The 17,479-nt window shown below is 43.9% G+C and overlaps 1 protein-coding gene across 3 annotated transcripts in view; it reads right to left on the bottom strand.

Annotated features, from left to right (window-relative positions):
- Positions 1–17,479, bottom strand: part of LOC139549546 (nectin 1b-like) — a 735,897-nt gene that overhangs the window by 186,001 nt on the left and 532,417 nt on the right. For all 3 annotated transcript variants that reach the window (XM_071360154.1, XM_071360156.1, XM_071360157.1), the window contains exon 6: positions 4,689–4,836. In XM_071360154.1, the coding sequence (XP_071216255.1) occupies positions 4,689–4,836 (148 nt within the window). The remainder of the gene's footprint in view (positions 1–4,688; positions 4,837–17,479) is intronic.

The raw sequence follows: 17,479 nt of genomic DNA, 5'->3' as shown, positions 1-17,479 counted from the left end.
CTGGACCCTACTCTCTGTCTCTACCACCTCACTGGACCCTACTCTCTGTCTCTACCACCCCACTGGACCCTACTCTCTGTCTCTACCACCCCACTGGACCCTACTCTCTGTCTCTACCACCTCACTGGACCCTACTCTCTGTCTCTACCACCCCACTGGACCCTACTCTCTGTCTCTACCACCCCACTGGACCCTACTCTCTGTCTCTACCACCTCACTGGACCCTACTCTCTGTCTCTACCACCCCACTGGACCCTACTCTCTGTCTCTACCACCCCACTGGACCCTACTCTCTGTCTCTACCACCCCACTGGACCCTACTCTCTGTCTCTACCACCCCACTGGACCCTACTCTCTGTCTCTACCACCCCACTGGACCCTACTCTCTGTCTCTACCACCTCACTGGACCCTACTCTCTGTCTCTACCACCTCACTGGACCCTACTCTCTGTCTCTACCACCCCACTGGACCCTACTCTCTGTCTCTACCACCCCACTGGACCCTACTCTCTGTCTCTACCACCCCACTGGACCCTACTCTCTGTCTCTACCACCTCACTGGACCCTACTCTCTGTCTCTACCACCCCACTGGACCCTACTCTCTGTCTCTACCACCCCACTGGACCCTACTCTCTGTCTCTACCACCTCACTGGACCCTACTCTCTGTCTCTACCACCTCACTGGACCCTACTCTCTGTCTCTACCACCCCACTGGACCCTACTCTCTGTCTCTACCACCCCACTGGACCCTACTCTCTGTCTCTACTACCCCACTGGACCCTACTCTCTGTCTCTACCACCTCACTGGACCCTACTCTCTGTCTCTACCACCCCACTGGACCCTACTCTCTGTCTCTACCACCTCACTGGACCCTACTCTCTGTCTCTACCACCTCACTGGACCCTACTCTCTGTCTCTACCACCCCACTGGACCCTACTCTCTGTCTCTACCACCCCACTGGACCCTACTCTCTGTCTCTACCACCCCACTGGACCCTACTCTCTGTCTCTACTACCTCACTGGACCCTACTCTCTGTCTCTACTACCCCACTGGACCCTACTCTCTGTCTCTACCACCCCACTGGACCCTACTCTCTGTCTCTACTACCTCACTGGACCCTACTCTCTGTCTCTACTACCCCACTGGACCCTACTCTCTGTCTCTACCACCTCACTGGACCCTACTCTCTGTCTCTACTACCCCACTGGACCCTACTCTCTGTCTCTACCACCCCACTGGACCCTACTCTCTGTCTCTACCACCCCACTGGACCCTACTCTCTGTCTCTACCACCTCACTGGACCCTACTCTCTGTCTCTACCACCCCACTGGACCCTACTCTCTGTCTCTACCACCCCACTGGACCCTACTCTCTGTCTCTACCACCTCACTGGACCCTACTCTCTGTCTCTACCACCCCACTGGACCCTACTCTCTGTCTCTACCACCTCACTGGACCCTACTCTCTGTCTCTACCACCCCACTGGACCCTACTCTCTGTCTCTACCACCCCACTGGACCCTACTCTCTGTCTCTACCACCCCACTGGACCCTACTCTCTGTCTCTACCACCTCACTGGACCCTACTCTCTGTCTCTACCACCTCACTGGACCCTACTCTCTGTCTCTACCACCTCACTGGACCCTACTCTCTGTCTCTACTACCTCACTGGACCCTACTCTCTGTCTCTACCACCCCACTGGACCCTACTCTCTGTCTCTACCACCCCACTGGACCCTACTCTCTGTCTCTACCACCTCACTGGACCCTACTCTCTGTCTCTACTACCTCACTGGACCCTACTCTCTGTCTCTACCACCCCACTGGACCCTACTCTCTGTCTCTACCACCCCACTGGACCCTACTCTCTGTCTCTACCACCCCACTGGACCCTACTCTCTGTCTCTACTACCTCACTGGACCCTACTCTCTGTCTCTACTACCCCACTGGACCCTACTCTCTGTCTCTACCACCCCACTGGACCCTACTCTCTGTCTCTACTACCTCACTGGACCCTACTCTCTGTCTCTACTACCCCACTGGACCCTACTCTCTGTCTCTACCACCTCACTGGACCCTACTCTCTGTCTCTACCACCTCACTGGACCCTACTCTCTGTCTCTACCACCTCACTGGACCCTACTCTCTGTCTCTACCACCCCACTGGACCCTACTCTCTGTCTCTACTACCCCACTGGACCCTACTCTCTGTCTCTACCACCTCACTGGACCCTACTCTCTGTCTCTACCACCTCACTGGACCCTACTCTCTGTCTCTACCACCCCACTGGACCCTACTCTCTGTCTCTACCACCTCACTGGACCCTACTCTCTGTCTCTACCACCTCACTGGACCCTACTCTCTGTCTCTACCACCCCACTGGACCCTACTCTCTGTCTCTACTACCCCACTGGACCCTACTCTCTGTCTCTACCACCCCACTGGACCCTACTCTCTGTCTCTACCACCCCACTGGACCCTACTCTCTGTCTCTACCACCCCACTGGACCCTACTCTCTGTCTCTACCACCCCACTGGACCCTACTCTCTGTCTCTACCACCTCACTGGACCCTACTCTCTGTCTCTACCACCTCACTGGACCCTACTCTCTGTCTCTACCACCTCACTGGACCCTACTCTCTGTCTCTACTACCTCACTGGACCCTACTCTCTGTCTCTACCACCCCACTGGACCCTACTCTCTGTCTCTACCACCTCACTGGACCCTACTCTCTGTCTCTACCACCCCACTGGACCCTACTCTCTGTCTCTACCACCCCACTGGACCCTACTCTCTGTCTCTACCACCTCACTGGACCCTACTCTCTGTCTCTACTACCTCACTGGACCCTACTCTCTGTCTCTACCACCTCACTGGACCCTACTCTCTGTCTCTACTACCTCACTGGACCCTACTCTCTGTCTCTACCACCCCACTGGACCCTACTCTCTGTCTCTACCACCCCACTGGACCCTACTCTCTGTCTCTACCACCCCACTGGACCCTACTCTCTGTCTCTACCACCTCACTGGACCCTACTCTCTGTCTCTACCACCCCACTGGACCCTACTCTCTGTCTCTACCACCCCACTGGACCCTACTCTCTGTCTCTACCACCCCACTGGACCCTACTCTCTGTCTCTACCACCCCACTGGACCCTACTCTCTGTCTCTACCACCCCACTGGACCCTACTCTCTGTCTCTACCACCCCACTGGACCCTACTCTCTGTCTCTACCACCCCACTGGACCCTACTCTCTGTCTCTACCACCCCACTGGACCCTACTCTCTGTCTCTACCACCTCACTGGACCCTACTCTCTGTCTCTACCACCTCACTGGACCCTACTCTCTGTCTCTACCACCCCACTGGACCCTACTCTCTGTCTCTACCACCCCACTGGACCCTACTCTCTGTCTCTACCACCCCACTGGACCCTACTCTCTGTCTCTACCACCCCACTGGACCCTACTCTCTGTCTCTACCACCCCACTGGACCCTACTCTCTGTCTCTACCACCCCACTGGACCCTACTCTCTGTCTCTACCACCCCACTGGACCCTACTCTCTGTCTCTACCACCCCACTGGACCCTACTCTCTGTCTCTACCACCCCACTGGACCCTACTCTCTGTCTCTACCACCCCACTGGACCCTACTCTCTGTCTCTACCACCCCACTGGACCCTACTCTCTGTCTCTACCACCCCACTGGACCCTACTCTCTGTCTCTACCACCTCACTGGACCCTACTCTCTGTCTCTACCACCCCACTGGACCCTACTCTCTGTCTCTACCACCTCACTGGACCCTACTCTCTGTCTCTACCACCTCACTGGACCCTACTCTCTGTCTCTACTACCTCACTGGACCCTACTCTCTGTCTCTACCACCTCACTGGACCCTACTCTCTGTCTCTACCACCCCACTGGACCCTACTCTCTGTCTCTACCACCCCACTGGACCCTACTCTCTGTCTCTACCACCCCACTGGACCCTACTCTCTGTCTCTACCACCCCACTGGACCCTACTCTCTGTCTCTACCACCCCACTGGACCCTACTCTCTGTCTCTACCACCCCACTGGACCCTACTCTCTGTCTCTACCACCCCACTGGACCCTACTCTCTGTCTCTACCACCCCACTGGACCCTACTCTCTGTCTCTACCACCCCACTGGACCCTACTCTCTGTCTCTACCACCCCACTGGACCCTACTCTCTGTCTCTACCACCCCACTGGACCCTACTCTCTGTCTCTACCACCCCACTGGACCCTACTCTCTGTCTCTACCACCCCACTGGACCCTACTCTCTGTCTCTACCACCCCACTGGACCCTACTCTCTGTCTCTACCACCCCACTGGACCCTACTCTCTGTCTCTACCACCCCACTGGACCCTACTCTCTGTCTCTACCACCCCACTGGACCCTACTCTCTGTCTCTACCACCCCACTGGACCCTACTCTCTGTCTCTACCACCCCACTGGACCCTACTCTCTGTCTCTACCACCCCACTGGACCCTACTCTCTGTCTCTACTACCCCACTGGACCCTACTCTCTGTCTCTACCACCCCACTGGACCCTACTCTCTGTCTCTACCACCTCACTGGACCCTATTCTACAGTCTATATCCGGCCACCCACCACGCCCGCCCCCTCAGCTCCTAGGTACTCACAGGTCATTGTCAGTCTCTGTGCGGGTCTTCTGCTGCCGCCGGTAAACCATGAAGACTGTGACAGCCACGGCGATGAGGAGACCAGCGGCTACGACCCCTCCCAACACCCCCAATATTCCTCCAGGAGGACCCCGGGCCATCGGCTTCTCTGTGGAGGAGAGGAGAGAGGGATGATGGTTGGAAAGAGAGAGGAGTGACAGTTCAGAACATCACCTGGAGAAAGAGAGAGACAGAGTATTGTAGACTAATTCATCACTGACGTCAACCAGGATCCTTTCAGAGCGTTCACTGTCAGCCCACTGTCACCCCTATCAGATCACAGCAAAATCACAGTCTACCTGAACAGAGCAATACTCAATCATGAGGCATCAAAGCAAAATAAACTGCATAATATTAAGAAATACTATAGTTGGAAGGAATGTAGTATGGAAACCTACCAAAAAACAATTAGGCAACAACCACTTCAACCCCCTTTTAGTCAACTTCCTGGACAAAACATTTCACTGTAATAGTGAAGGTGTAAACTTGGCAGTAGTAAACTTAAACAGTATATTTGACCTCTCAGCTTCCCTATCAAATGTAAAAATGTCAAGCAGAGAACCTAACAACATTTACAACAATGGCAAATGGTTTGATGAAGAATGCAAAAACCTAATAAATAAATTGAGAAACCTGTCCAACCAAAAACATAGAGACCCAGAAAACCTGAGCCTACGTCATCACTATGGTGAATCACTAAAACAATACAGAAATACACTACGGAAAAAGAAGGAACAGCACGTCAGAAATCAGCTCTATGTAATTGAAGAATCCATAGAATCTAACCACTTCTAGGAAAACACGAAGAGGTATCTATCCAAAATGGAGATGTGTGGATAAACCATTTCTCCGATCTTTTTGGCCATGTAACAAAGAACAAACAGCTAAAACATATACTGTACATGATCAAATACAAATCTTAGAATCAACTATTAAAGACGACCAGAACCCACTGGATTCTCCAATTATATTGGATGAACTACATGAACACAACCATGAACACAACCATGAGCCTTTGTTTTGAAAGCTCCCTAATACACTTTTCAAACCAATGTAGCATCCCGCCAACTATTTGTAGACTTTTCTTTATATATGACAAAGCCTCTAGATGACTCACATTTTTAGATTGCTATTGTTATCAATGGGTATCATGACGTAGATACTATCAATGTAAGACCCTACGTCCCTAACAAAGCAAAGTGATGGTAGGAAACAGATGAAACGATGTAGATACTACACCTAACAACATAGACTAGGTTTAGGAAACAGATGAACGATGTAGATACTACACCTAACAACATAGACTAGGTTTAGGAAACAGATGAACGATGTAGATACTACACCTAACAACATAGACTAGGTTTAGGAAACAGATGAACGATGTAGATACTACACCTAACAACATAGACTAGGTTTAGGAAACAGATGAACGATGTAGATACTACACCTAACAACATAGACTAGGTTTAGGAAACAGATGAACGATGTAGATACTACACCTAACAACATAGACTAGGTTTAGGAAACAGATGAACGATGTAGATACTACACCTAACAACATAGACTAGGTTTAGGAAACAGATGAACGATGTAGATACTACACCTAACAACATAGACTAGGTTTAGGAAACAGATGAACGATGTAGATACTACACCTAACAACATAGACTAGGTTTAGGAAACAGATGAACGATGTAGATACTACACCTAACAACATAGACTAGGTTTAGGAAACAGATGTAACATAAGGTCATAAAGGTCTTGTTTCAACATATCACTTTTTTTTTGATACAACAGTTCCACACCTGATACAAGTTGTGTGGGAAAAATAGAATGTTGTATTTTTATTGTGTTATATTTCATTTTATTCTTAGCCTACTATAAAAATATATTTGTTAACTGTGATCATGTCTGTTTAAATGAACAAAAAAAAAAAATATTATTTTATGTGTAGCCAGCAACATACATACCAGTAACATCATTAACCTCAACCATTTGAAAATACATGTTATTATTTGTATAATGTTCCTTAGGATGAAAACTAAAGAATAATGGGTTTATTTATGATGGTGTATATTCAATGGATTTATTAAAATATCCACCCACATCTGTACCTCTACTCACACTTCTAAACTTGTCGGCATGTGCAGAGGAGATATAAAAGGCTGATCCGGGCAAAAACGTGGTAAAAATGGGATTGGGCTCTAAAAAAACAAGGGTATTTTAAGCCTTTTGACAAGGGTAGTATAAGCCTTTTGACAAGGGTAGTATAAGCCTTTTGACAAGGGTAGTATAAGCCTTTTGACAAGGGTAGTATAAGCCTTTTGACAAGGGTATTTTAAGCCTTTTGACAAGGGTAGTATAAGCCTTTTGACAAGGGTAGTATAAGCCTTTTGACAAGGGTAGTATAAGCCTTTTGACAAGGGTAGTATAAGCCTTTTGACAAGGGTAGTATAAGCCTTTTGACAAGGGTAGTATAAGCCTTTTGACAAGGGTAGTATAAGCCTTTTGACAAGGGTATTTTAAGCCTTTTGACAAGGGTAGTATAAGCCTTTTGACAAGGGTAGTATAAGCCTTTTGACAAGGGTAGTATAAGCCTTTTGACAAGGGTAGTATAAGCCTTTTGACAAGGGTATTTTAAGCCTTTTGACAAGGGTAGTATAAGCCTTTTGACAAGGGTAGTATAAGCCTTTTGACAAGGGTAGTATAAGCCTTTTGACAAGGGTAGTATAAGCCTTTTGACAAGGGTAGTATAAGCCTTTTGACAAGGGTAGTATAAGCCTTTTGACAAGGGTATTTTAAGCCTTTTGACAAGGGTAGTATAAGCCTTTTGACAAGGGTAGTATAAGCCTTTTGACAAGGGTAGTATAAGCCTTTTGACAAGGGTAGTATAAGCCTTTTGACAAGGGTAGTATAAGCCTTTTGACAAGGGTATTTTAAGACTTTTGACAAGGGTAGTATAAGCCTTTTGACAAGGGTAGTATAAGCCTTTTGACAAGGGTAGTATAAGCCTTTTGACAAGGGTATTTTAAGCCTTTTGACAAGGGTAGTATAAGCCTTTTGACAAGGGTATTTTAAGCCTTTTGACAAGGGTAGTATAAGCCTTTTGACAAGGGTAGTATAAGCCTTTTGACAAGGGTAGTATAAGCCTTTTGACAAGGGTAGTATAAGCCTTTTGACAAGGGTAGTATAAGCCTTTTGACAAGGGTATTTTAAGCCTTTTGACAAGGGTAGTATAAGCCTTTTGACAAGGGTATTTTAAGCCTTTTGACAAGGGTAGTATAAGCCTTTTGACAAGGGTAGTATAAGCCTTTTGACAAGGGTAGTATAAGCCTTTTGACAAGGGTAGTATAAGCCTTTTGACAAGGGTAGTATAAGCCTTTTGACAAGGGTATTTTAAGCCTTTTGACAAGGGTAGTATAAGCCTTTTGACAAGGGTAGTATAAGCCTTTTGACAAGGGTATTTTAAGCCTTTTGACAAGGGTAGTATAAGCCTTTTGACAAGGGTATTTTAAGCCTTTTGACAAGGGTAGTATAAGCCTTTTGACAAGGGTAGTATAAGCCTTTTGACAAGGGTAGTATAAGCCTTTTGACAATGGTAGTATAAGCCTTTTGACAAGGGTAGTATAAGCCTTTTGACAAGGGTATTTTAAGCCTTTTGACAAGGGTAGTATAAGCCTTTTGACAAGGGTATTTTAAGCCTTTTGACAAGGGTAGTATAAGCCTTTTGACAAGGGTAGTATAAGCCTTTTGACAAGGGTAGTATAAGCCTTTTGACAAGGGTAGTATAAGCCTTTTGACAAGGGTAGTATAAGCCTTTTGACAAGGGTAGTATAAGCCTTTTGACAAGGGTATTTTAAGCCTTTTGACAAGGGTAGTATAAGCCTTTTGACAAGGGTATTTTAAGCCTTTTGACAAGGGTAGTATAAGCCTTTTGACAAGGGTAGTATAAGCCTTTTGACAAGGGTAGTATAAGCCTTTTGACAAGGGTAGTATAAGCCTTTTGACAAGGGTAGTATAAGCCTTTTGACAAGGGTATTTTAAGCCTTTTGACAAGGGTAGTATAAGCCTTTTGACAAGGGTAGTATAAGCCTTTTGACAAGGGTATTTTAAGCCTTTTGACAAGGGTAGTATAAGCCTTTTGACAAGGGTATTTTAAGCCTTTTGACAAGGGTAGTATAAGCCTTTTGACAAGGGTAGTATAAGCCTTTTGACAAGGGTAGTATAAGCCTTTTGACAAGGGTAGTATAAGCCTTTTGACAAGGGTAGTATAAGCCTTTTGACAAGGGTATTTTAAGCCTTTTGACAAGGGTAGTACAAGCCTTTTGACAAGGGTATTTTAAGCCTTTTGACAAGGGTAGTATAAGCCTTTTGACAAGGGTAGTATAAGCCTTTTGACAAGGGTAGTATAAGCCTTTTGACAAGGGTAGTATAAGCCTTTTGACAAGGGTAGTATAAGCCTTTTGACAAGGGTATTTTAAGCCTTTTGACAAGGGTAGTATAAGCCTTTTGACAAGGGTATTTTAAGCCTTTTGACAAGGGTAGTATACGCCTTTTGACAAGGGTAGTATAAGCCTTTTGACAAGGGTAGTATAAGCCTTTTGACAAGGGTATTTTAAGCCTTTTGACAAGGGTAGTATAAGCCTTTTGACAAGGGTATTTTAAGCCTTTTGACAAGGGTAGTATAAGCCTTTTGACAAGGGTAGTATAAGCCTTTTGACAAGGGTAGTATAAGCCTTTTGACAAGGGTAGTATAAGCCTTTTGACAAGGGTAGTATAAGCCTTTTGACAAGGGTAGTATAAGCCTTTTGACAAGGGTAGTATAAGCCTTTTGACAAGGGTAGTATAAGCCTTTTGACAAGGGTAGTATAAGCCTTTTGACAAGGGTAGTATAAGCCTTTTGACAAGGGTAGTATAAGCCTTTTGACAAGGGTAGTATAAGCCTCTACAAAAAAAACATCTCACTACTTACAACAGGTTAAACCCTTCATCACACAACTATGAACACACCAACACATGTATAAACACACACACACACACACACACACACACACACACACACACACACACACACACACACACACACACACACACACACACACACACACACACACACACACACACACACACACACACACACACACACACACACACACACACACACACACACACACACACACACAGACAGACACACACACAGACACACAGACAGACAGACACACACACACACAGTGAGAAACAGTTTTTCACAGCAATATGAGCAGCCAACCATTGTGCTGGTTGGTTCCTTGGCGCTACGATACGACAGCAGCTGTTGCACACTTTATAATGTCAATTCCATGGGAGGAAAAACAGCAACCGCTGGTCAACACAGACTAGTTATCCTACTGATTTCTCTTGGGCATCACGGTGAGTATGCACCCTATTCCCTATGTAGTGCACTACTGTTGATCACGGCCCATATGGCTCCAGTCAAAAGTAGTGTACTATATAGGGAATAGTTTGCCATGGACCCTGGTCAAAAGTAGTGCACTATATACAAAAGTATTCATTCCCCTTGGCGTTTTTCCTATTTTGTTGTGACCAACTACTTATTTTCCACCATAATTTGCAAATAAATTCATTAGAAATCCTACAATGTGATTTCCTGGATTTTTTTTTCTCATTTTGTCTGTCATAGTTGAAGTGTACCTATGATGAAAATTACAGGCCTCTCTCGTATTTTTAAGTGGGAGAACTTGCACAATTGGTGGCTGACTAAATACTTTTTTGCCCCACTGTAAATAAAGTCCACCTGTGTGCAATCTAAGTGTCACATGATCTCAGTAGATATACGCCTGTTCTGAAAGGCCCCAGAGTCGGCAACACCACCAAGCAAGCGGCACCATGAAGACCAAGGAGCTCTCCAAACAGGTCAGGGACAAAGTTGTGGAGAAATAGAGATCAGTGTAGGAATTACATGATTATAAAAAAATATCAGAAACTTTGAACATCTACAGATCACCAATAAATCCATTATAAAAAATTGAAAAGAAAATGTCACCACAACAAACCTGCCAATAGAGGGCCGCCCACCAAAACTCACAGACCAGGCAAGGAGGGCATTAACCAGAGAGGCAAGAAAGAGACTAAAGATAACCCTGAAGGAGCTGCAAAGCTCCACAGCGGAGATTGGAGTATCTGTCCAAAGGACCACTTCAAGCCATACACTCCACAGAGCTGGACTGTAAGAAAGATTGTCCAGAAAAAAAAAAATAATAATAAAATAAAAACAAAAAAATATATAAGCAAACACGTTTTGTGTTCACCAAAAGGCAGGTGGGAGACTCCCCAAACATATGGAAGAAGGTACTCTGGTCAAATTAGACTAAAATGTAGCTTTTTGGCCATCAAGGAATGCGCAAACCAACACCTCTCATCACCCCGAGAACACCATCGCCACTGTGAAGCATAGCGGTGGCAGCATCATGCCGTGAGGATGTTTTTCATCAGCAGGGACTGGAAAACTGGTCATGATGAATGATGGATGGTGCTAAATACAGGGAAATTCTTGAGGGAAAACCTGTTTCAGTCTTCCAGAGATTTGAGACTGGGACGGAGGTTCACCTTCCAGCAGGACAATGACCCTATGCATACTGCTAAAGCAACACTTGAGTGGTTTAAGGGGAAACATTTAAATGTCTTGGAATGGCCTAGTCAAAGCCCAGACCTCAATCCAATTGAGAATCTGTGGTATGACTTAAAAATTGCTGTACACCAGCGGAACCCATCCACCTTGAAGGAGCTGGAGCAGTTTTGTCTTGAAGAATGGACAAAATCCCATTGGCTAGATGTGCCAAGCTTATTAAAGAGTCATACCCCAAGAGACTTGCAGTTGTAATTTCTGCAAAAGGTGGCTCTACAAAGTATTGACTTTGGGGGGTGAATAGTTATGCACGCTAAAATGTATTATATTTTTTTGTCTTATTTCTTGTTTGTTTCACAATAAAAAAAAATTTGCATCTTCAAAGTGGTAGGCATGTTGTGTAAATCAAATGATACAAACCCCCCAAAAATCTATTTTAATTCCAGGTTATAAGGCAACAAAATAGGAAAAATGCCAAGGGGTTGAATACTTTCGCAAGCCACTGTAAGGAATAGGGTACAATTTGGGTTGTAAACATGGTAAAACTATTGCATTACAATAACTGACCAGCAGGGGGTCATCATGGGGTAAAACACAACGAGCCCCAATATTCCACCTATCTAACGTTACGTCAACCATGTGATTCCTTAACCTAGTCATGTGATTCCTTAACCTAGTCATGGGATTCCTTAACCTAGTCATGGGATTCCTTAACCAAGTCATGTGATTCCTAAACCTAGTCATGTGATTCCTAAACCTAGTCATGTGATTCCTTAACCTCATCAAGTGAATCCTTAACCTAGTCATGTGATTTCTAAACCTAGTCATGTGATTCCTAAACCTGGTCATGTGATGCCTTAACCTAGTCATGTGATTCCTAAACCTAGTAATGTGATTCCTTAACCTAGTCATGTGATTCCTAATCCTCATCATGTGATTCCTAAACCTAGTCATGTGATTCCTAAACCTAGTCATGTGATTCCTAAACCTGGTCATGTGATTCCTAAACCTAGTCATGTGATTCCTAAACCTAGTCATGTGATTCCTAAACCTAGTCATGTGATTCCTTAACCTCATCAAGTGAATCCTTAACCTAGTCATGTGATTTCTAAACCTAATCATGTGATTACTAAACCTGGTAATGTGATGCCTTAACCTAGTCATGTGATTCCTAAATCTAGTCATGTGATTCCTAAACCTAGTCATGTGATTCCTTAACCTAGTCATGTGATTCCTAAACCTGGTCATGTGATTCCTAAACCTGGTCATGTGATTCCTTAACCTAGTCATGTGATTCCTTAACCTAGTCATGTGATTCCTAAACCTGGTCATGTGATTCCTTAACGTAGTCATGTAATTCCTAAACCTAGTCATGTGATTCCTAAACCTGGTCATGTGATTCCTAAACCTCATCATGTGATTCCTAAACCTGGTCATGTGATTCCTAAACCAAGTCATGTGATTCCTAATCCTGGTCATGTGATTCCTAAACCTGGTCATGTGATTCCTAAACCTAGTCATGTGATTCCTAAACCTAGTCATGTGATTCCTAAACCTAGTCATGTGATTCCTTAACCTCATCAAGTGAATCCTTAACCTAGTCATGTGATTTCTAAACCTAATCATGTGATTCCTTAACCTAGTCATGTGATTCATAAACCTAGTTATGTGATTCCTAAACCAAGTCATGTGATTCCTAAACCTAGTCATGTGATTCCTAAACCTAGTCATGTGATTCCTAAACCTAGTCATGTGATTCCTTAACCTAGTCATGTGATTCCTAAACCTGGTCATGTGATTCCTAAACCTGGTCATGTGATTCTTAAACCTGGTCATGTGATTCCTAAACCTGGTCATGTGATTCCTAAACCTCATCATGTGATTCTTAAACCTGGTCATGTGATTCCTAAACCAAGTCATGTGATTCCTAAACCTGGTCATGTGATTCCTAAACCTAGTCATGTGATTCCTAAACCTCATCATGTGATTCCTAAACCTAGTCATGTGATTCCTAAACCTAGTCATGTGATTCCTAAACCTAGTCATGTGATTCCTAAACCTAGTCATGTGATTCCTAAACCTAGTCATGTGATTCCTAAACCTAGTCATGTGATTCCTTAACCTCATCAAGTGAATCCTTAACCTAGTCATGTGATTTCTAAACCTAATCATGTGATTACTAAACCTGGTAATGTGATGCCTTAACCTAGTCATGTGATTCCTAAATCTAGTCATGTGATTCCTAAACCTAGTCATGTGATTCCTTAACCTAGTCATGTGATTCCTAAACCTGGTCATGTGATTCCTAAACCTGGTCATGTGATTCCTTAACCTAGTCATGTGATTCCTTAACCTAGTCATGTGATTCCTAAACCTGGTCATGTGATTCCTTAACGTAGTCATGTAATTCCTAAACCTAGTCATGTGATTCCTAAACCTGGTCATGTGATTCCTAAACCTCATCATGTGATTCCTAAACCTGGTCATGTGATTCCTAAACCAAGTCATGTGATTCCTAATCCTGGTCATGTGATTCCTAAACCTGGTCATGTGATTCCTAAACCTAGTCATGTGATTCCTAAACCTAGTCATGTGATTCCTAAACCTAGTCATGTGATTCCTTAACCTCATCAAGTGAATCCTTAACCTAGTCATGTGATTTCTAAACCTAATCATGTGATTCCTTAACCTAGTCATGTGATTCATAAACCTAGTTATGTGATTCCTAAACCAAGTCATGTGATTCCTAAACCTAGTCATGTGATTCCTAAACCTAGTCATGTGATTCCTTAACCTAGTCATGTGATTCCTAAACCTGGTCATGTGATTCCTAAACCTGGTCATGTGATTCTTAAACCTGGTCATGTGATTCCTAAACCTGGTCATGTGATTCCTAAACCTCATCATGTGATTCTTAAACCTGGTCATGTGATTCCTAAACCAAGTCATGTGATTCCTAAACCTGGTCATGTGATTCCTAAACCTAGTCATGTGATTCCTAAACCTCATCATGTGATTCCTAAACCTAGTCATGTGATTCCTAAACCTAGTCATGTGATTCCTAAACCTAGTCATGTGATTCCTAAACCTAGTCATGTGATTCCTAAACCTCATCATGTGATTCCTAAACCTAGTCATGTGATTCCTAAACCTAGTTATGTGATTCCTAAAAATAGTCATGTGATTCCTAAACCTAGTCATGTGATTCCTAAACCTCATCATGTGATTCCTAAACCTAGTCATGTGATTCCTAAACCTCATCATGTGATTCCTAAACCTGGTCATGTGATTCCTTAACCTAGTCATGTGATTCCTAAACCTGGTCATGTGATTCCTTAACGTAGTCATGTAATTCCTAAACCTAGTCATGTGATTCCTAAACCTGGTCATGTGATTCCTAAACCTCATCATGTGATTCCTAAACCTGGTCATGTGATTCCTAAACCAAGTCATGTGATTCCTAAACCTAGTCATGTGATTCCTAAACCTAGTTATGTGATTCCTAAAAATAGTCATGTGATTCCTAAACCTAGTCATGTGATTCCTAAACCTCATCATGTGATTCCTAAACCTAGTCATGTGATTCCTAAACCTCATCATGTGATTCCTAAACCTGGTCATGTGATTCCTTAACCTAGTCATGTGATTCTTTAACCTAGTCATGTGATTCCTAAACCTGGTCATGTGATTCCTTAACGTAGTCATGTAATTCCTAAACCTAGTCATGTGATTCCTAAACCTGGGCATGTGATTCCTAAACCTCATCATGTGATTCCTAAACCTGGTCATGTGATTCCTAAACCAAGTCATGTGATTCCTAATCCTGGTCATGTGATTCCTAAACCTGGTCATGTGATTCCTAAACCTAGTCATGTGATTCCTAAACCTAGTCATGTGATTCCTAAACCTAGTCATGTGATTCCTTAACCTCATCAAGTGAATCCTTAACCTAGTCATGTGATTTCTAAACCTAATCATGTGATTCCTTAACCTAGTCATGTGATTCCTAAACCTAGTCATGTGATTCCTAAACCTAGTCATGTGATTCCTAAACCTGGTCATGTGATTCCTAAACCTGGTCATGTGATTCTTAAACCTGGTCATGTGATTCCTAAACCTGGTCATGTGATTCCTAAACCTCATCATGTGATTCCTAAACCTGGTCATGTGATTCCTAAACCAAGTCATGTGATTCCTAAACCTGGTCATGTGATTCCTAAACCTAGTCATGTGATTCCTAAACCTCATCATGTGATTCCTAAACCTAGTCATGTGATTCCTAAACCTAGTCATGTGATTCCTAAACCTAGTCATGTGATTCCTAAACCTAGTCATGTGATTCCTAAACCTCATCATGTGATTCCTAAACCTAGTCATGTGATTCCTAAACCTAGTTATGTGATTCCTAAAAATAGTCATGTGATTCCTAAACCTAGTCATGTGATTCCTAAACCTCATCATGTGATTCCTAAACCTAGTCATGTGATTCCTAAACCTCATCATGTGATTCCTAAACCTAGTCATGTGATTCCTTAACCTGGTCATGTGATTCCTAAACCTAGTCATGTGATTCCTTAACCTGGTCATGTGATTCCTAAACCTGGTCATGTGATTCCTAAACCTGGTCATTTTTATTTTGTCTAAAGAAAAATGGGAGAACAATGTCCTCGTTGCACTTCAAACGTTATACACTTTTTTTTATGACCCATGAGGGCAACTTAATCCCAATTTAACACATTATCACTGGTATTTTACTCTAAAGACAATGTTTAATGTTCAATAAAACATATCTTTCTTTCTTTAATTGATGATAAAGCCAAGGCTGTCAAACCACATTTTTGAAAAGACTAAGAATAGTGAAAGAACTGAATTGTGTCTGAATACTAACTTTTGATTGATCGGCTATTATGACTAACCCCTCTGGAACCTTTGAAATTATTACACTAAATCTACATTCCAAATGGCACCCTATTCCATACGTAGGGCACTACTTCTGATCGGGGCCCGTTGGCTGCCATTAGGAATAGGGTGCCATTTGGGATAAAAGTGGATTTCTTTCTCCGTCTCCTTTCAGACTTCTCTTTTTCGTGTTTTCTGAGAGGGTGTCAAAAGTAATCTGGGATGAGCGCCAAACAGAACACTCAGAGTGGAGAGAAGAAGAAGAAAATGAAATGGTATATTGGAAAATAGTTTTGATGCCCTTTACAATGCATAATGAGTTCAGCTCATAAAAGTGACAAGAAAATAGCGTGTGAAATAATTTCATGATATGAATTCTAACTGTTTCTAAAGATGTAATCTAATTATTCTGTTGAATATAGATGCATCCAAAATGGCGTCACATAGGGTCAGAAGTAGAGTGCTGCGTAGGGAACGGGATGGCATTTGGGACTCTTCGTCCAGATTGAGAGCTGATGTAAATTAACGTTTCATCGGATGCTACTGTAAATCCCAGGTGATGATGATTTAACTGTTTGTTGTCAGAGATGTAGACGGGTATCATTTATGCTAATCAGTAATTGAAGCACACTCTCACACAGGAGATTCTCCTGACCATATACGGTGTGGGGGAAATGAACAGAACTATATCTCCTTTGATGTCTGTTTATTTTTCACCAGGGAACCACAAGTCATGAGGGACGTTAGTGATCTGCTAACAGAATACCTTCCTCCACTGTCCCTGTCCCTATACCAGGCTCCAACCAGTGATCTGCTAACAGAATACCTTCCTCCACTGTCCCTGTCCCTATACCAGGCTCCAAATAGTGATCTGCTAACAGAATACCTTCCTCCACTGTCCCTGTCCCTATACCAGGGTCCAACCAGTGATCTGCTAACAGAATACCTTCCTCCACTGTCCCTGTCCCTATACCAGGCTCCAACCAGTGATCTGCTAACAGAATACCTTCCTCCACTGTCCCTGTCCCTATACCAGGCTCCAACCAGTGATCTGCTAACAGAATACCTTCCTCCACTGTCCCTGTCCCTATACCAGGCTCCAACCAGTGATCTGCTAACAGAATACCTTCCTCCACTGTCCCTGTCCCTATACCAGGCTCCAAATAGTGATCTGCTAACAGAATACCTTCCTCCACTGTCCCTGTCCCTATACCAGGGTCCAACCAGT

The sequence above is a fragment of the Salvelinus alpinus genome, chromosome 22 (genome assembly GCF_045679555.1).
Source record: "Salvelinus alpinus chromosome 22, SLU_Salpinus.1, whole genome shotgun sequence".
Classification (NCBI taxonomy): Eukaryota; Metazoa; Chordata; class Actinopteri; order Salmoniformes; family Salmonidae; genus Salvelinus; species Salvelinus alpinus.
This window is presented reverse-complemented; position numbering and strand designations above follow the sequence as displayed.